Source organism: Myiozetetes cayanensis, unplaced genomic scaffold, assembly GCF_022539395.1.
Source record: "Myiozetetes cayanensis isolate MyiCay16 unplaced genomic scaffold, myiCay2020 scf1, whole genome shotgun sequence".
NCBI classification, from domain to species: domain Eukaryota; kingdom Metazoa; phylum Chordata; class Aves; order Passeriformes; family Tyrannidae; genus Myiozetetes; species Myiozetetes cayanensis.
Genome location: NW_026086604.1, coordinates 148,879,494 through 148,899,770, shown reverse-complemented (window position 1 = coordinate 148,899,770; position 20,277 = coordinate 148,879,494). Strand labels below are relative to the sequence as shown.

Sequence of the window (20,277 nt, the reverse complement as noted above, 5' to 3'; positions counted from 1 at the left end):
TGCAGCATATTGTATCATATACACTATGTATTATATTGTATATTAAATATCACACAATTACCTCAATGCATTATTAATTAATATAATAGCTAGCAGATTAATTTCTAAATTAAAATACATGAATTGTTAATGTAGTGATATATAACAGGAATATATTTTATATATTATATGAACATAAAACATAGTCACAAATAGATTTATATAAAATACAAAAACATATTAATATATTTATATATAATAAATATAAGTATAATATATTACAATATACAATATATTATAATATATTATAATATATAAAATATCGAATATAAATGTAAAATATTATAATAGATTAGAATAGATTATGATATATATTATGATATATAATATATAATGTATTATATATATGATTCTAATATATATTACAATATATATTACACTATATATTATGAAAATATTTTAAAAATATAAAATATATCAATACAAGTATATTTATAAATTATAAAAAGGTGAAACACATCCATCTAAATATATTTATATAAAATACAAATATATATGGATGATATATAATTTTTATTTATATTTATATAAATATATATTTATATCTTTATATAAAGATATATTTAATTTTATCTATTATTTAAGTATATAAATATATAAAAGGTATAAAATAAAATATATAAATATTATTGACATATAGGAAAATATAAGCTATAAGATATAAAATATATATTATATATTATATATTATATATTATATAATGTATATAGTATAGTGATCACGTTAGGATAATTACTTAGGAATTACTTTTGCTAACTGGGAAGGAGAAGGTGCATTCCAAGCACTCCCCCGCACTTCTCTCCCAGCTGAGAAGAGTTTCCCGACCAAGTGAAGCGGCTGGGGCGGTGCCCATAAAGCCCCGGGGGAGGGAGGGGGGTCCCGCAGTTGCGGTCCCGGATCCCGCAGGGAGAGCCTACAATTCCCGTCGTGCTTCCCGCGTGGTGGTGACATCACCCGCTCCGGGGCTGGGACTGGCTGGATGGAGAGCGGACCCAAAAAAATGTAAGCTTGGGATTCCTTTCGCTTCTGCAGCGGGGCCTGGGGCGCCCTGCGATTTTTGGCTGGCGGGAGGGTTCCAGCTGCCGCGGGGGACTTTGAGAGGGCGGGCGGATAAAACCCCCTCGGGAGGCGTTCGGGGCAGGAATTCTGCGCTGTTCCTCGCCGTGCCGGTGCAGGTCGAGGCTCCCGTGCCCGTGCGGAGCAGCTCTCGGTGCCAGCGCTGCTGCTTCGCCCCCAAAAAGGGCCGGCTCCTTGCCCCGCATCCGCGTGTTTTCCGTGTCCTGCGGCTCCGAGGGGCGGAGGGGACGCGCTCCCCACAGCCTGGCAACAGCGTGCGTGTAGTAACCGAGGCTGGAGTGTAACTATGTTGGAGTAACCGGCACATTCCAGTGCCGGCCCCGCTTCCCGGCGGCGGGCAGGGAAGGGCTGGTGGGAACGGCTGCGCAGGTTTGTCTCGGTGGAAGTTGGTCCTTGCTGCGGGTTTGTTCTCCAGGAGGGATGCTGGGCGGGCTGGGGGTGCCTGGAGCGATGCTGGGATTTCAGGCAGCGGGGGGAAAACAATCCAGCCGAGTGATTTCTGAGCTGTAATGTTGGTTTTGGGTTGCTGTGGCTTAAAGTAAGATCGTGACTTACTCGCCTGGGAGTGCTCAGCCTTTCAAGTCATTCTGTGATTGCGGGTGCCTGAAAAAAACACACCCCACATGGTTCTCTAAGCGCAAATGTCTCTTGCTGTTGGCAACCAGAGTTTCCTAAGGAGACTCAAAAAGTGGATGGGAAACGTGGGAATACTTGCTGTCATCTTTTCTCTAAGAAATGCAGCGACTTCTCAGGCAGGTGATGGATCCCCTCTCACTTTTCTTTAGAAACAGTTTACATCTGTTAAGTGACATCGAGGACGCCTATTAGTACTCGAATTTCACTAAGTGAGCAGCAGGCCAAGTGGGAAAAGTAGCCTTTGTGTCTAACCTCAGGAGTCTAATGAAATTAAAATACAAATCTCTGTATATTGTGTATGCCCCGATCCTCATGCAGCTGATGGGAAAAAAAAAAAAAAAAAGTTCTATTTATTTCGCCTCACCTGCCAGTTTGTAACTTCTAAGAGTGTGGTTTTCACACACTCATTAATATATATTAACTTCAGCGCTTTTGTTTAAAAACATATTTTGACAGTCATTTTGGTTTGGTGGAGTTTAAACTGTGCTGGGTTGTCCATCTGTCACAGTGAGTCTGGAAAAATACTTTGTGACCTCAGCTGGAATTTTATATCCCTAAAACAAAAAGGTTTATATTAACGCCAGCAATGCTGTTTTACTGCATGGGACGTAATCTACAAATCATGCACTTAAGGTGCCTTTGGATTAGTTGGCTTGAAAGGGAGTGGAAGTTCAGTAAAAAGTCTGTACCTGTTTGTTCAGTATCCCCTTGTGTTTCCCTGGACTGCCAGGAGATAATGGAGTGTGACACGTGGTAGGAGCTGTGAGTGAAGGTGAATATAGAGAGGGAGCTGGCGTTAAGTTCCCTTTATATTTCCTTGCAGCCTGGAGGAAAATATAAAATCCTCTGAAACTCCAGAGTAAGGGCTTCAGTCATTCTTCCATGCAAAAGTGCCTGGGAATAGTGGGACTTCAGTGTTTGGAGTGCTTGTGGCTCTGGACCACAGTTAGTGTGCAGAGCTATAAAAATCCATCATTAGAAACAACATCAGTAACTTTTTAAACAGTTTAAATAAATTGCAGAGCAGGGCTTTGTTTCTAAACTACCCACTGGCAAGTTATTTTATTCCTTTTTTTTTTTTCTTCCATAAAGCAAGAAGTGGGGAGGCTGCAAATTTGAATTTCTGAAACAACCAATTTTTGGGCAGACTGAAGTTGTGATAACTTCACAAATCCACAGTTCCCAGTGGATAAATCTGTATCGTGTAGTTTCCTGAGTGCTTACTCTGTTTAATTCCTTGTCGTTGCCATTTAAAGTTTAAATATAAATCTTGCAGAAATGCTCTGAGGATTTTTTTCTGGCTTGGGAAGAAGAACCTCACAGAGGTGCCAGTGCACTGCTCCAGGGATGGAATCAGGGAGCAGATTGGAGTATCCTCCACAACAAACTTTCTGTCACTTCAGCTTTGTAAAGACAGACCTAAATATAAAATAAAAAGGTGTGTTAAGGAGAAATGTGGGTCTCGAAACTTGACAGAAGTTGCATCCCACGTAACCTGATTCTGGAACTTGCAAACCCTCAGGAGTGTGGGTGGAAGTTTTTAGGCCTTCCTTGTGATCTTCCTAAAACACTGAGGGGTTGTTTAAAATCGTTTGTTTGTGTGTTTATTAGTCTGGAGAATTAGATGTACCACAGCACGTGGAATTGCAAATATTTTGCTTGGATATTTAGAAGATTATGGGAAGTGTGTCTGTATGTGTGCATACAGGGAAAATGTTATCCTTTTTAACCAGGCTTTGGGATATGTGGATCAGGAGGCACCAGAATCAGTGGGGTGACTCTACAGGTGCTGTTTATAGGGTTCATTTGAAGTTTCTGGTGTCGGTTTTAAGGTACTGATGGGAAGATGAGTGGACACTGCACTCCCATTTCCCTGCTGGTGGAGCATTATGCTGTGGGCATTGCTCTTTTTGCTCAGAGTTCTTGAGCACTTTTCAGAAGCAAACAAACCTGAAACTATTTGTAAGTTCAGGACATGATATTAAAGCACTCAGTGAAAACATTTTTATTTTAATTTGTCAGTGTAACAATGCAATCTGGCAGTGCTGCTTTAGCTATAAAATTGGCTTCTACCAGAGCTCTAATGTGACACCCTCATATCCTGAAGGTACCCAACAGGACCTTTTTGGGATTTAATTATTTATCAGTAATGCAAGAAGCTTGTGCTTGTTTCAGCCCCTGAAAACAAAGTGGCAGCCACAGAGAGTTGCCATTGAAAATCCACTTTTCTGGAGGAGGGTGCGATGGCCCGACCTGTTTTGAACACCTGGGTAAATTTTAGGCTCTGTTTGGACTCTTTCGAAGGTTGTGAAGCCAAATTGCAGCACCTGCAGTGCTTTGGAGGTTTCCCATGATGTCAAGCAGTTCCTGTTTAGAGATATCAGTGGGTTGTTGTTTGGGCTTTCAGGTGTCAATTAGTGCTCTGTGAAAAACTCGTTTAAAATCACTAAACCCACCCTTGAAGTGAGAGTAGGTCATCCACAGTGGGATGTGGGTGTAGTCTGACATCATCCTGTTACTTTAGGACAGGAGCAGGTGCTTTGTCAGGCTTTGAGAATTTATCATAATGTGTTTGTTCCACACCTTCTCTGAATCCTGAAAGCAGCCCTTCCCCCCCAGCCGAAGCTCTGGGCCAGTGAAGATGAAGCCTCACACTTGTGTAAGGCTTGTGTACATTGTGGGAAGCTTGTGTGCATGGATTGCTGACCTGGGACATTGTTTTGCTGTGATTTAGGTTGGGAAGGACCTCTGAGATCACCGAGTCCAAGCCTTACCCCCAGCAGTGCCCTGTGCACCACTGAGCCACGTCCCCCAGTGCCACATCCAAAAGCCTTCTGAACATTTCCAGGGGTGGTGAGTCCACCACTTCCCTGGGCAGCCCCTTCCAATGCCTGACCACCGTTTCAGTGAAGAAGTTTTCCCTAATATCCAACTTAAACCCTCCCCTGGCACAACTTGAGGCTGTTTCATCTCATCCTGTTGCTTGTTACTTGGGAGCAGAGCCTGACTCCCCACTCCTGGCTCTCCCCTCCTGTCAGGGAGTTGCAGAGCCAGAAGGTCCCCCCTGAGCCTCCTTTTCTCCAGGCTGAGCCTCCCCAGCTCCCTCAGCTGCTCCTGCTGCTCCAGCCCCTTCCCTGGACGTGCCCCAGCCCCTCAATGTGAGTGTTGTCCCGAGGGGCTGTGCTTACATCACACCTGGCTCTGGATACCTGTGTGTGTGTGGGGACTTGGAGAGATGCTGGGAGGAGCAATGAGGGGATGTAGAAATGAGATTCACGTGTAAAGTACAACTTGGACAGGTCTGGTGATTTTCTGCTCTTTTTTTTTTTATTTTAATTGCTTTTAAACAGGCTGAGTCAGTCCAGCAGATTCTAAATTTCGGCTTGCACAGCAATGCTGCACACTGCAGAGAGGAGAAGCTGCGTGCTGCTAACAAGGACATGGTCAGAGTGCCACCTCTGCTCGCTGCAAGCCACAGGTGAGTCCAAAAAGTGAATTTACTTAGGTGAACAGAAATAAAAACTATCGGGATGTTTGTTTTACAGTGAATAACCACATAGCAAAAACCCCTGAAGGGAGTGTTACATCACAATTTCACTGTGCCAGGACAAGGGAGTGACCCTCTGTTCGTGGAACTCAGTAGATCCTCACACACTCCTCTTGTCAAAGGCATTTGGGAGACTTAACCACAAAGAACAACTGCTGGAAGTTACTCTGAACCCAAAGAAAACAAACAAACAGACCCCAAACTTTCTATTGAATGAATGTTTTTAGATGCTTCTGTTAAAACAAATGGCCCATTAGTCCATGAGTGCTCTCAATGTAATTAGTCAATAGATCTCTTATATTGAACAAGCATCTCATAAATTTACTTGTTCCCTCACACCCTTAAATGGTGCTTTTTTTTTATGGGTTTTTGCCCCAGCTGTCTAAGAGAAGTTTCAGACTTGATTCTTTCTCCTCAGGAAAAAAGCTTCTTAATTCTTTGACTGCTAAAAAGGAACATTTTTCCCTCTGCTGCTGCAAAAAAGCCTTTTTGATGATGTGAGATTGGGATTTAGAAGGCAAGTCTTCAGTAATCTGCCATTTTTATGGGTTTATCTCTGACACTGAGAGGTATCAGAATAACTGACCTATTTTCTCCCCTGAGTTTGGTTTTTTGTGGGGTTTTTTGTTTTGTTTTGTTTTTTTTATTTGGGTTTTTTTTTTTTCTACATATCCCTGTTGCCTGTTTACTTGTGCTGGTTCATTTCCTGGATAACCCAAGGAAGCAATTTTTTACTCACTAGTTTAGGGGAATTACTAGCAGTACATCCTGATTTAACCAGTCCCAGTGTGCTACAGATTAAGAAGGCTGTAGGTAGGAGTTATTAGAAATCTTAAAAAAAACCCACCAAAAAACCCAAAACAGAAAACAAAAAAAAAAAACACAAAAAACCCAACAAAAAACCACACCAAAACCCAACCCAAACCAGTGCTTTTTCTTATGTTTTCTTTTTCTTGGTGAGATAAAGCAGAAATAAACAGGAAATATTTATCCTGCCAAGAAGTCAGTGTAGAACACACAGTGTAAATGTAGCAACACTGTGCAGTGCTGTTGTTCACTGTTGTTACCAGAGATGTTTATAAAAGCATCGTTGAGCAGAGTGCTCTGGAGCAGGGAGGTCCTGCAGGTTTAGGATAACTGGCTGTAAAAAGCCCTTTTGCTACTTTACCCCAAATGCTTTTTGGCAAAATCAAGAATTTTGTCAGGTGGGACTTTGTGTCAATGAAAGTAACATTTTCCAGTTGTATAATGAAGCAAATATTTAGCTGTGATTACATCACTTTTCAGCTTATAATGCATCCTTCCAGCAAACTGTTAGTCTGATGTGAGGCATAAACTGCTCTCACCTCTGAACAGGAACAAATTCCTCGCTGGGAGGGTGGGCAGGCCCTGGCACAGGTTGCCCAGAGAAGCTGTGGCTGTCCCTGGATCCCTGGAAGTGTCCCAGGCCAGGTTGGAGCAACCTGGGCTAGTGGAAGGTGTCCCTGCCCATGGCAGGGGGTGGGATGAGATCATCCTTAAGGTCCCATCCATCCCAAACCATTCTGGTTTCCATGAGGTACCCCAGATACAAGTAACAGTGGCATAATTTAGAAGTCTCTATGACAATTCCTAAAACTCCCTGCAGGCTGCCTGAGGGGAGCCTTTGGTGCCCTGTCAGCAGCTCTTGCCATCTCCCAACAGCAGCTGCAGTCTTGAAGTGTTTCCAGGACTTCACTGGACAGGAGTAGAAACAGAACACTTCCAATAATGAGAAACAACATGTGAGTCTCCTGCTGAATCCACAGAGCTGTGAAACCCTCAGACAGAGGATTTTTTCACAAGGTGTGAATCTTTTTTTTAGCTTTTCTGGAAAATGAGGAGCTTCTTCACGTGGGACTTTGTCAGTGAAAGTAACTTCTAATTGTGTAACGAGGCAAATATTTATCCCATCTCAGGCAGTGCTGGCGAGGCAGAAACCTCTGTGTGGAGAATTTTTCCTCTTTTTAGCAGAGGGTGCAGTGTGGGGGGACACTGGTACTGCTGTCCTGTTCATCCTTGATGAAGCTCCTGAACAACCTGCTCTGTGTCAGGGCCTCCAAAGGTCCCTTCCAACACCAGCTGTCCCCAGGTGTCTCCAGGCAGGAAGAGGGTTTAGTACATGCACCATTTGATTTTTCAGGAGCAAACAGAAGCTGTGCCTTGTTAGGCTTTGAAAGGGGAAAAAGAAAAAGTCCATCCTGATAACCTACCTGTGTTTTAGATGTGGAGTTTTTGTCATTGTTTTGAGAGATAATTTAGGGAGAGCAGCAGCTTTCCCAGGATTTGCAGGGTGGAAAGGATAAAATAAAAGCTCTGCTGAAGGTTGGGATTGTCATAATTTGATATTTTTAAAATTTTTTTTAAGGCAGCATTTCATTTGTTGTGTGGGTTTTTTTAATACTAGAATTCTGAGTGTGGTTTTTTTTTTACTGTAACTTGTTATTAAGTTCTCCTGTAAATCCCAGAGGAGAAACTTGTGTTTAACTGGGTGGAAGGACAAGCTCTGCTGTTTTGGAAGTGCCAAGGCTGTATCTCGGGTACATGAAGTACCTCCTCCCCTGATCTTTAGACACACTGTCCTGCACAACTCACATTAGCAGTGATTAATGGCTCTGAAAATAAAAGATAAATCCATTCCTTACAGATCCTATTTTTAATCTCTGCAGGAGTATTTTATACCCTCGCCAAGGAGCAGAATTTATCTCTCTGTGTTGCTCCCTTTCTTCTAAACAAGACCAGGGCTGGGGCATTGGCCTGTGCTTGTTGATACTGATAAATTTTTCCTGGAATTTCGGCCTTGGTCAGCTACTGCTTTCCCAAATATTACCTGTGAGTGATTCAGGAGTCCTTTGGAGCACAAAAATGTGGATCCCCCCCTCTTCTTCTGCAGGGTCAGAAATGACCTGTGTAACTCAAGCTTTGTGGTGCCATTTGGTCCCTGGGTCAGGAAGTCATTATTTTCTGTTATTTAATGATATAAATGATATAAATTGATGTAAAATGATATAAAATATTGATAGTGTGTTTGCATGGAATTTTGCAGGATATCTGTGCAGCCTCTGCAAGTTTCTAGTACCTCTGATTCTGTTATTTAATAGGGATTTGTTTGGATGTGTAAGAGCAGTTTATAAGCGAGTGATGACCCCTCAGTGAAAGCTTTTTATTCAAAAAATTCCCTGAAGGATGGTTCTGCTTGTGGCAGGAACACACCTGGCCAGGGAATATTTCTTTACTTCCTCTTCAAACAATACCCAGGGGAAGGGAGACCTTCCCAGTCCATGACAGCTTTCACTAAACCAAGGTTTGACCAAGGATTTGTAGTAATCAAAAAAAAAACCAACCACCTAAATTCACAGAATTCCAGGTTGGAAGTGACCTCAGCTATCACCTGCTCCAACCTTTCTTGGCATAATTAATACTTGAATCAATAATTTATTTGTAATAACTCTGGAGCAATGCTTAAAGCCGAGTTACTCTTCTTACTCACTCTGTGGAGTTCACAGATGTCCCTCCCTGCTTTCCTCTTCTTTGGAGTAGTTTGTGTTTTCAGGGATGTGAGTGGGATAACTGCCCTTCCCTCTGTTTTCCAGAGGGGATGTGTTTGCCTGTGCCATGTGCACTTCCAGTGATGTAGAACAGCAGGTTCTGTGCTGGTGAACGTGACCCCCCCACACCTACAATGTGAAACCTGGGGAGAATTCCTGTTCTTGTGTAGTAAGTCATTTTTGTTATTCACTGATTTATTTCTAGAGGACACACACATTTGTCAGTTTTGAACTAATTTAAGGCAAGGGGGGGGATGTTATTTAGACTTTATCCTCTTATCACAGCGATGCTTCATTTTTCCCCTAATAATTATTCAGGTCAAGAAATAAAATTAAGGCTTTGCTGTGTTGCCTTTGCTGCTCCTTGACAGAAACGTAGAATAATAAAAACACTCCCTTCTCTTTCCAACACAGGGTAAATAGGAAGAACCAAACAATGGACACTCAGTTGTTTTCCCCATTATTAGGAGCAGTTCCCAATTCCCCCCCACCCCTGGAATCATCCCGGCTGTGCAGCGACTGGTCGGGATGTGGGGAGGAGATGGGCTCCGAAACTTCCTTCCAGGACTGCACAAAGAAAAGGTATGAGCATTCCTGCTGGGAGCAGAACAAACAGGATTCCAGATGTGTTTCAGAGAGGGTTTATGGGATAACTAGAAACCCAACAAATTTTCTTTGAGTTTAAATTATTACAGAGGTTGTGGGGGAAAAAAAAAGGGGTGTGTTTACCTGTAAAAGCATCTGAAAGGTTGGAAAGAATACCACATTCAGGGAACAGAATAGGAAATTCCTATATGCCATGGAAAACTCCTTGAGGAAAATCCCCCTCTCCTTCTGTGCCTCCCACCCCTCAGTACCACAGATCGTGATTTTGTGCTTGATAATGCAGATTATTTCCTGGAACGTGGAGGGTGTTAGAAACAGGTCAAGTGTAAGTGGTACCTGTGCTGCTGAAAGGATGAACATGGTACAGCTACTCCTGAAAATGTATCAGCCCACTGGCTTGTTGTGCCCTTGATATAATGCACTCAAGTTTGATTTTTATATAAAAACAAATAAAAAATTGTAATTTCTGGGTGCTGAATGAATGGAAAGGGTCTTTGGTGCTTGAATCATGAAATGTTTTTATGGAGAAATTTCCTCTGCCCAAGTCCAGCTGTTGGTGTTGGAGGCACTTCTGATCAGCCAACTTATCGCAGTGAAATTATTAACGGTGCAGAGAAGGCTGGACAGGGGTTTGAAAGCTTCCCTGGGAGTGGAGAGAGCAAATAAAACTCCTCTTTGGTTTTGATAAATCACCTCTGCAAAGGGAAGACTGCTATAAAATTGTGGATGATATGAAGATTACAAGGAGAACAGGGAATGATGGCAGTAACCAGGGAGCACCCACTGAAATAATTGGTTTCCCCCTCTCTCCTTTCCTCCTTTATGCCAAGTGATGGCAATATAATATTGCTTTTTGGGGGGGATTGGTTGGTACAGGCTGGCACAGCAGCTTTTGGCACTCTGGTGATGCCTTTCTAGTGGGTATTTCTAGGATCTCACTGCATTTTTTTTTTCTTTTAAATCACTTTCTTAATAAGAAAGATGAAATTCGAGATGGGAGGAAGGGGAGTCCACTGGTTCACAAGGTGCTGAAAGGTAACAGTTAAGAAAGACATATAATGCAGAAAAACTAATTTTTTTTGGCTAGTTTTTCCTGAAAAGTGTCACAGTTTAAGCTTTAAGTGTTAGGTTTAAGCACAGAGTGACAATCTTCTAATTAAAATATTCAGTATTTTCATAAAAGCAACTTTTAGATTATTGCAAGGCAGCTTTTTTTTTTTTAATATGGAAATGAATTAAATTAAATGATACTTGTGTGTTAGTGATAATCCATGTCTACACCCATTCTGAGATATTCAGTGTTCCTTGAGGTCTCCTTTAAGAAAAACAGATAAAGAGAAAAGTTTGCTATTTTAGAAAGACACATGAGAGATTCTCATCCAGTAAAAGTTTTATGTTTATAAAACACTTTCAAGAGTCTTTGCACTTCTGTGTGTCCTAAATAAAATCACTCAGAGCAGATTCCTTACAGAGGGAAATAAAGTAATAGAGGTAAAAGTCTAAACGTGATGAGGACTTAAAAGCCAGTAAGTGGCTTATTTTTTACTGTAGCAAGAGATTAACAAAGTGATTGCCTTAATAGTTTATCCCTCATTTTATGCTCTCTGTTAATCAGCCAAATTAGTGAGTGAGTGGGTGGCAGCATTGGCAGGTGATGTAGTTTGGATGAGCTGATGCCAGGGAAGACTGGGAGACCCCCAGGGACACTGAGAGGGATCAGCTGAGTGACAATAGGCTGGGGAGTGAACTTCATTAAAGCAAAACAATGAGTGTTCCAGGGAAGGAGATCTCAGAGTGTTATATTTTAATTGATTTCTGAGTGAGGGTCAGGTGTCAGCACAGGCAGCTCTTAAAGAACTCGTTTTGGCCCTGAAGTAACAGCTGAGCTTGTGTAAGACTGCTGATGGTTGAACACCTCTGGTGTTTATCATAACTTCAGTAAATATTCCTGATAAAATTATTTCGAACATGACCTTAAAAAGTGGTTCAGCTTAAGTATAACTTCTTTTTTTTTTTTTTAAAGATTAAAATAATAGTTCTTGAATTGCAGATAAATTACAATCCCCAGGACTCTGAGAATGTTCATTGTATTTATCCTCTCAACAAGACAGTCAGGGTTTGGAGGAATGTCTGTGAAATAGTTGTGGAAAGAGAGGAAAGTCTCTTGCTGCTCCAGTCTCTTCACTTGACAGCTTGGGAAGTCTCTGGTGAAGCAAGAAGTCGGGAAAATTGTTCTACTTCTCTCAGGCTGTAGAATTCACAAATACAGGAAGAGTTTGGATGCTGAGAGTACATTAAATTCAAATTTCAAACTAGCAGATGCTGCTAAAATAAATTAAAGCTTTTATACTTTGCTTTTCCTTTTGCCTGGGATTTGTTTAGGAGAAAAAAAAAGACTTATCTAAGCTTTTATTTATTTGTTTATTTGTTTGTTTTCAGGGCACCAATTAATCTTTCTTATTCTGGCAGCGGCCCTGATATGTTTGGGCTGGTGTCAAGCATTTTAGAGGAGCCAAACAAGCCTGAACCGGTCACAGATTGGTAAGTTTGTTCTGAAAGCTCTTAAATTTTGTGTTGGTTTTTTTTATGCCCGTTGTCACACAGATGTGATAACCATTTTTGATTATTTCAGAGTTCAGTAATGAAGGTCTTATGAATTCTCTTGAAATGTGGAAGTGTTTTACTTGCTAATAAAAAAAAAAAGGCAATAAACTGTTAGAAATGCGAATTTTTCCGAAGTCTTCCATCAGCTTTTACAGCATTTGGGGAGGAATGAAAAATATGATTAATTTTAACCAGTAGGGAGTTGACAGAATGCAGGGGAACATAAAATATTTAATAAATCCAAATAGGTTCTGCAGTTCTGAATATATGCATTATAAACAGCAGGGAACAGTGTTGGTAGTCAGATTTCACAGAACATTTACTCAACTGCAGTGGGAATATTCCTCTCCTTGATTTTTTTTTTTTTTTTGAGGGGAACTGTGTATGGTTGATCAATAATATAATGGGAAAGATGTGTAGTGGAAGGGAATAACCTTATAGTTATTATATATAGCGTGAACTATTTTAAGGTAAGAAATGTCTAAGAAAATTAAATAAATAAAATAAATAAATAAAATGCTTAAACTTCTTTTTACAGGAACTCTCTTTCAAGGTTGTTTCCCCCCCTGTGGGCACCTGATCTTGGAAGCAACGGGAGATTCCTGGCGAAGCACCCTCAGGAAAGCAAGGATTTCCCAAACCTGATGGGGAGGACGCAGAGCTGCCCCCAGGAGCAGCTGCAGAAGCCTCCAGATGTGCAGATGTTGCCCAGAGGTTTGGGAGATCTCCAGCTCATCGAGTCTTGGCTTCCTCAGCCTCCTGGCAGCGTCCTGAGGAGCAGCTACCCTGAAAATTCCTGCTTCCAAAATAATAACAATAACAGGGTTCCCCAGGAAGGGTTTTCCTTTCACGGGGTGAACTTTAATCAGCACCTGGGCAGCTTCGACCACGGGAGGCTCAGTGGGGACTGTGAGAAATCTGGCTCCAATTTTGGCCCTTTTCCTTCCCCGAGCAGACTGAAAGAAGGCACTCATGCTCAGAAGGAGTACTGGAAAAGTGAAAGGGCAAGAGGAAAAGCCCTGAAAAATTATGCTCAAGAACAAGCTAAGTGTTCCCCTGATCTTTCCCATCAGCCCTTTGATAACTCCTGGGATAAAGTATCCCAGGACAACCACTGGCTTTCTAAAAGGTATGAAAGTGTTGCAGCTGCCCACAAACTGCAGTCAGCTCTCCATCCATCTCTGTATTTTTTCAACCAAGCCCCTAATGAAAACAAATTCCCTGGAGAAACAGCCAGAAAACCCCAGGAAACTCACGTGCAGAACGGCCACCGTGGCTTTCCTTTGGGGAATGCTTTTAGTAGTAATGGATGTAAGATTAACGTTGGCCCCAAAGAGCTCTCTCCTGAAGTGGCTGAGTGTGATTTATCTGTGAAAAACCTTGTGCAGAATGGGAGTTACCCATCATACCGTGGGTGTGCGTGGCTGGATGGGAAAGGTCTGGCAGCTGGATTGGATATTCCGTGTGGGAAACGGGTCACAAGTCCGCAGTCGTCCTCAGGGGTCTCAACCATGTCTGGGGGTTCTCCCACCCACCAGTCCCCTTACTACTCACAGCTCCTACCTGTCCTCCCTCCCAGGAAAGATGGAAGGTTACAAACATCCAATGGTTTTTCCAATAATCTGGGGCTTTCTAACTTCACCTCAGAAATCCAGAAACAAATGAAACCCGCTGGGCAATCCCAGCCGGATTCCTTGACTAATAAGGAGGGGCCATACCATAAATTCCCTGTTCATTCCTCATCTGACTGGTTAATGCAGCAGAAGGTTGGAAGTGAAGACCCCGAGAAATACCACAGGTTTCCAAAAAAGCAGACCCAGGAGAACTGCAACAAGGATGAGAGAAGAGGCAGAAGGAGTTGGATTCCTCATCTGGGATGTGCCGCCCCAAACCGCCCTCCCTTCAATATGTTCCCAAAAAATCACGAGCAGAACGGTGGTGGCCTGTCAGACTTCATCAATCCTTCCTTTCTTCCTTCATTCCCCTTCGTGTCTGATTTGAAGCAGAATCCCAGCCTGCCTCTGCTCAATCCCCATCTGCTTCCACCAGCGAATAACTTGGGTTTTCCCCCGTCGCCGTTTCCGTTCTCGGAACTTGTTGACCTTTTTCACCGCGATGACTTTAACCCCTTGAGCCCTTTCCTCAATGACTTGTTCTGTGGGGAAGTGGCTGCTCCCTGCTTTGCCTTCCCAACCCCCTGGAACAAGTACAGACCCCCGAGGAACCGCAGTGGAGCTGCCAATGAGCTGCACGTCCGACTGGAGGAGTGTTACGAGCAGTGGAGAGCTCTGGAGAAGGAGAGGAAGAAGGTAAAGCCCAGCTGATAATGATTCCTGATAAGAACTTGACTGGTTTTAAATCATATGAAGACAGATAAAACTTAGTGTTTCTTCTTTGGTTGGTTGGCTTTTTTGTTTGTTTGTTTGTTCTGTTGATTGTTTGGGGTTTGTGTTGTTCTGTTGTTTTTTTTTTTTTACTGTCGGTGTTGTAGTTTTGTCTTTCCTTTTTGGTTTCTTATTTTACTAAATCTTTGGTTTTAGTAATATAGAAAATTAAGCAACTAATCCTGGGCAAACCTGCAGTGTCTTGAGTGCATGTGCCCTCTCCCAAAGGAAATAGCAATTTATGCTCTTCTTATCACAGCCTCTTTCCTGCCTCAAACTCTCTTGCTAAGAGCTGTTGTGAGGGAGGGATCACACTAGAGAAATGGGAATGATAAAGGAGGAGGAAATGCTTTCCCAAGAGGAGTCAGATCTCTGAATTCCATGCCAGACATCAGCAACTAAATTGTCAGTAGTCCTTCTCCTAATTGTACACTGAGCCTGGCTATTTCTTCCACTCTGGAGAAGGCTCCTGGTCTGATGAGGAGACAGGTGTCTGACCAAACTGGACCTCTGGAGAGCACATTTGCCTTTCCCTCATCGTTTGTGGGATGTTGCTAATGGACTTCAGGAGGTGTTTGTATTGTTCTCTCATGGATGCCCCTACACAAGACTCCTCTCTGCCTGTCTGATCTTCCAGGGGTTCTCTTCAAGTGGGAAAGGGTGATGGTGATCCCTGCTCCAGTGTTTTTGGAAACACTTCTGCTTTCTGTTGTGGCAAAGAAGGCTGTTCCAGGCCTGCTCAGGCAGGATTTGTGTCAATGAAGTCTTTTGGGAAGACCAAACCATAGGTTTTATGTCTTGGTTTCTTTATTTCATGATTAAAGGAAGATGTAGGAAGATAAACAATGTGCTTTATAATCAGAGGGATTTAACTGACTGACTTGGTCTGGTCTGTTCCATGTGATCCAGTTTTATCCTAATGATCTGCTTGGGCTTCCTCAGTCCTTTTTGTACTTAGACATTCCACCTGTGGATATCTTTGTTTTACCAGTTGTCTCTTTGGAGTTGCCTGCAGTATTAAATGTGCAGATCAATTAGTTAATTACTTATTAGCTGTGATTCTTAAATACCTGGTGGTGTTATATGAATACATGACTCTTTTCCCATCTGCTTTTTTTTTTCCTGGAGGCCCTTCAGGCTTCTCAGGTGAGAGGAGTTGGAGTCAGTGAGCTCTTGTAATCCATGTTAGGCAGGGGCAGAGACTAAATAATATGGAAGTGTCAGTAAAGCAAAAAGCCAAGGACTTCAGCACATGTTTGCAGTAGGAATGTGCATAGTGGGAATGTGGACTTAACCTTGCCTTGAACTGCAGGGTGACACCTGGGCCCTCTCTCCTGTGTCCACTGGACACTGAAGAAGGAAGGAGAGAAGGAATCTACTGCTAGTTGTTTTTTTTATTCCCAAGTAGTTCCTCTCCAAAAATAGGTTTGGTGATGTTTAGTCACTGTCTGTGTTATGGAAGTGGGTTGTTCAGTGTCTTTCTCAACAGGGAGTTGGGCAGCTGTATTAATAACTTTTCAGAGCTGATACACGTTTAAGTTTATAAGTTAAATCTGGGTTAATCCTGATGAACTTTAGATACAATTTCTGCTGCTGTGATCGCCTGTTCCTTTGTTTTAATAATCACAGTATGTGACATCTGAGAAATGCAGTCAGAGCCGTTGAGTTTAAATTCATAGAACTGCAGAATCATTAAGGTTAGAAAAGACCTTTAAGATCATCAAGTCCAACCATCAACCAGCACCACCATCTTCACCACTAAACCACATCCCCAGGTGCCTGTTCCTTGGGTGCTACACAGGAATTTCTTTGCCTGGGTCTGTGTCCAAGATTGATTAAAATAAAGTTGTACAGGTTTGGTTCTCACTTCCCAGCTCAAATGACACCTCTGTGGCCTGACTCCCTGTCAACTGAGCATTGCAGTCTGAGGGAGAGCTGAATTAGGGAAATATTCCTGCAAAGAAGCTGGAGAGGGAGTTTAGACAAGGGATGGAGTGATGGGACAAGGGGTAGTGGCTTTAAACCAAAAGAGGGCAGGGTTGGATTAGATTTAGGAAGAAATTGTTCCCTGTGGGGGTGGTGAGGCCCTGGCACAGGTTGCCCCGAGAAGCTGTGGCTGCCCCTGGATCCCTGGAAGTGTCCAAGGCCAGGTTGGATGGGGCTTGGAGCAACCTGGGATAGTAGAAAGTGTCCCTGCCTGTGTCAGGGGGTGGAATTGGACAATCTTTATGGTCCCTTCCAACCCAAACCATTCCATGATTCTATAATATTTAGAAATGTTTTTCTGTGACCACACTCAGAAGTAAAGATGGGACTTCTAAAGTACTCGGAAATTCCAAACATCCCCCCCCAAAACAGGCTGTAATACCGCACTAATTACAAACATTCACACTGGATATTCATTTTCCTTTCAGACTGAGGCTGACCTTGCGAGACACTTCCCGGGGAAGAGCATCTCCAGCTGCAGCAACGCCCCCGTGTCCCGCCTCCCTGCCAACCCCTCGCGGGTGGATCGTCTGATTGTCGACCAGTGGCGGGAACACGCCAGGGTAGGCCTCGTGTGTGTGTGTGTGTTATATTTGTTTGTAGGGAGATTTATTATTTTTTAATAAATACTGAACGACTCCTGGCGTTCCCTGGCAGGTGGTGACGTTGATAGGGACGATGGAGAGGCTTCGCGGCGCCCCCGTGCACGGGAACATCCCCGCGGCCCTGGAGCGCCACGGGGGAGCCATCCACGGAACGCGGGCCCGGCGGGAGGATGAGATTGTTAACGCCGCCAATGCCCCGAGACAAGGAGTGCCACGCTCCACTCACGACAAAGGTACCTGCCCCCACCCTGCCCCCCTCATCCCTGCAGAGATTTAATTGTGAACGTGCTCAATTTAAAATATGCCGGTTTGGAACAATGTGCGGCAATTCTTGTTGCTCCAGCAAAAGAAAACTTGTAAATACACGCTTGTTACACGCAGTTACTCTGAGGTTTAAACGCTTCAAAGCATTTTTCCCTCTTGACTAAGAGAACTGTAAAAATTAAGCAGTGATGTTATATAACCGCAAGTCACCGTCCTGAAAGTAAAAATGCACTTGTTTTTAAGCATATTTATTTTTAGTGATACCGCTGTGCTTTCTTTTCTCTTTAGTTTATAAAGTTAAAGTAAATTTACTGGGGTTTGTGTTAATTAATGTCTGTCTACCCTTATCTAAATCACAAATACACCAGAAATTACATTTCAAGTTCTGTTGAACCAAAGCCAGAGGGACCTGTAGCAGCAGTAGAGGCGATACATATCGGAATTTAGGGTTTGGGGGTAAAGGTAACTTTATTTTTCTTCAGAAAATGATTTCCAAAGAGGGGATGCACTTTCTGCTGCTGCAGTGGAGAGGACAGAGAGAGATTCCTTTGGCTTCCAGCAAAGAATAGTTCTTCTTTGTTAGAAGGGAAAGATAAACCATAAAAAAAGTCAGTGTTTTTCTTTTGCAATTTAAGTGTCAAGTATGATGTCAAATCCTTAAAAGAATAGCCCTATGTGCAAACTGAGTCCTAAAATAACTCCTAAAATTGTGTCATGTGACAATAACCCCCAGCATAAGTCAGGAGTAGTGGAAGGGAAGGTTCTTGGCCAGGCATGAGAAGTGGGACACGGTGGTTACATGAATGATTATGATTAGATTTATTACCAATGCAGTCACTAAATATTGCCAAAGCAGTCTGTAAATAACAGCTTTATCATCTGTTACAGTGGATTGTTGTATCATCAGGTTGCAGTCTCTCTTGTTGTATCACAATCCTTGAGACCCCCTCACTTCCTAAACTTCCCAGAGAAGTCCAAGTGCAGCTTGATCCACTTAGTCCCAGATTTAGTCAACAATCTGTGTCTAAAGAGTTAAAACATCAGCAGTTTTGGGTAGAAACGGGCAGGTTTAGTGTCTGGCCTTGCAGAATTCCCCAGTTACGAAGCAACAAAACACTTGTGGAGCTACTTTAGGATTTTATCTCCATATTTGATTGGATTGTAATGCTTTTAATTGACCCATCCCAAAGTGAGCGATCCCTGCCTTTGGGACGCTCCTTCCCTGCCAGGGGGAGAGATGCACCCAGAAACTGCCTGCAGGCTGACCAGTTGGCCCAGTCTCCACCAGCACTTTGTGCACAGACACAAGGAGTGCGAGGTGTCGCACCTGCCCTTCACCAGAGAAGAGCCGCGACCAACGGGAGTTCAACCAGCACAGCTCAGCCCTTTCTTGAGCACACTTTGCTCAAGGAGATGAGCTGAATCATTTTTTTTTTTAACATTTCTAGGCTTGCACACTGATTTGAGACGTTTCTCTGTTGCAGATGTCCTGGCTCTGGCAGCTGCCATCGGGGCCCTGGCTGGTGCCACGCGCCGGGCTCGCACCGCGCTCTGGTGCGCGGCACAGATGACTCTGCCGAAAAACCCTCCAGGTGGGCTGGAGAGACCAGATGCTGCTCAAAGGGCATTGCAGGAGCTTCCTCCTCCAAGCACACAAGAAAAAGGCAGCGTGGAGCAAGAAAAGCCCGAGGAACCCCCGAAGATCATCGTGGAATAATGAGAAATAATAGTAGCAATAGAGAGGGAGAGGCTGAGGACAGGGAGGGAAGGGCTCAGGGTCCTGCACAGCACCGTGGAAAGGGGGGTTTTGGTGGGATGTGAGGAAGCAAAAGGGTTCATTAATGTGCCTGGTCAGTGCTGCAGTTCTGTTACTGTGATTCTGGTGTTGAGAGACGCTTCCCGTGGCAGTGTTAATGCAGTTTTGATATTGCTGGTATTGCAGTAGGAATCTTGGTGATAGGAGGAACTAAACAACAGCTGAGCATTGCCTTGTGTGCTTTTCCATCACCTGACATACCAGAGAGTGTGGCAGAACTTAATTCTCCTTTTTTTTTTTTTTTTGTTAATGAGATAATTTAGCACTCTTAAAGGTACTTAATAAATTATTCAGGGTTTTGTGGGGGTTTTTTTGGTTTGCACCATAACATAGTTCTTTCAAGAGCCAAAGTGATCACTAAGTAGTTTGCATCCCATCACTCTGCCAGGAGCAGTGCACACTCCTGTGTTTTTGGGAATCAGGTCAGCCAGATTATCACTATTTTGACAGGAATAATCAGTGTTTAACGTGGTCTGTGTGAGATGCTGCAGCAGCTGTGCTGCCAGTTCAGCTTCTGGCAACCCCAGTGTGACCTGAGCTTTCCTGTAGCACAGTCCACTTCAATTTTTTTCCATTAAAAAAAGGGTTTTGTAGCTTTGCAATGTGTTCTGCATTGGAGTACACATCAGCAGGTGATAGCAAACAGTCACTCAGGATTAGAAATTTAGATGTATTGTTTCCTCAGTGGGTTAAAAACCAGTAACTATATAACATAGTATGCACTTATATTAATAACAAACAATAATTTTTTAAATTAAGTTCATGGTACTATGATTTTTTTTTTCCAGACACATTCCGTATTTATTTTAATGTGTTCATTGAATGTTTATTTAAAATTCTATTTTGGTAATATAAAGTTTAAATATTTTTGCCAAATCTTCTGAATAATCAGATTTAACAATTTACTCAGGAACTCTGTATATTATTATATAAATATACACGTGGTACTCTTAAAGGTACTTAATAAATTATTCAGGGTTTTGTGGGGGTTTTTTTTGGTTTGCACCATAACATAGTTCTTTCAAGAGCCAAAGTGATCACTAAGTAGTTTGCATCCCATCACTCTGCCAGGAGCAGTGCACACTCCTGTGTTTTTGGGAATCAGGTCAGCCAGATTATCACTATTTTGACAGGAATAATCAGTGTT

General features: G+C 42.8%; 1 protein-coding gene across 5 annotated transcripts; it reads left to right on the top strand.

The window, feature by feature from the left end:
• The first annotated feature begins 1,003 nt into the window (after positions 1–1,003).
• LOC126636910 (uncharacterized) lies at positions 1,004–20,030 on the top strand. 5 transcript variants are annotated; one of them, XM_050309699.1, is made up of 9 exons: positions 5,105–5,230; positions 6,983–7,123; positions 8,911–9,034; positions 9,280–9,447; positions 11,911–12,012; positions 12,614–14,384; positions 16,874–17,008; positions 17,103–17,283; positions 18,799–20,030. In XM_050309699.1, the coding sequence occupies exons 4-9, from the start codon at positions 9,302–9,304 to the stop codon at positions 19,029–19,031; spliced, it is 2,568 nt and encodes an 855-aa protein (XP_050165656.1). In that variant the 5' UTR covers positions 5,105–5,230; positions 6,983–7,123; positions 8,911–9,034; positions 9,280–9,301; the 3' UTR covers positions 19,032–20,030. The 5 variants fall into 5 exon arrangements, with proteins under 5 accessions (XP_050165631.1, XP_050165640.1, XP_050165648.1 ...); XM_050309709.1 differs by having other exon boundaries at positions 5,130–5,230; positions 6,986–7,123; XM_050309674.1 differs by lacking the exons at positions 6,983–7,123; positions 8,911–9,034 and adding an exon at positions 1,004–1,485 and having other exon boundaries at positions 5,103–5,230.
• Positions 20,031–20,277: the final 247 nt, after the last annotated feature.

Bases quoted from the DNA above. Each gene is read 5' to 3' on its own strand.
- LOC126636910 (XM_050309674.1), top strand. From the start codon at position 5,193: ATGGTCAGAGTGCCACCTCTGCTCGCTGCAAGCCACAG. The intron at 17,009-17,102 runs GTAGGCCTCGTG...GTTCCCTGGCAG, and splicing joins AGTGGCGGGAACACGCCAGG to GTGGTGACGTTGATAGGGAC. The intron at 17,284-18,798 runs GTACCTGCCCCC...TCTCTGTTGCAG, and splicing joins ACGCTCCACTCACGACAAAG to ATGTCCTGGCTCTGGCAGCT.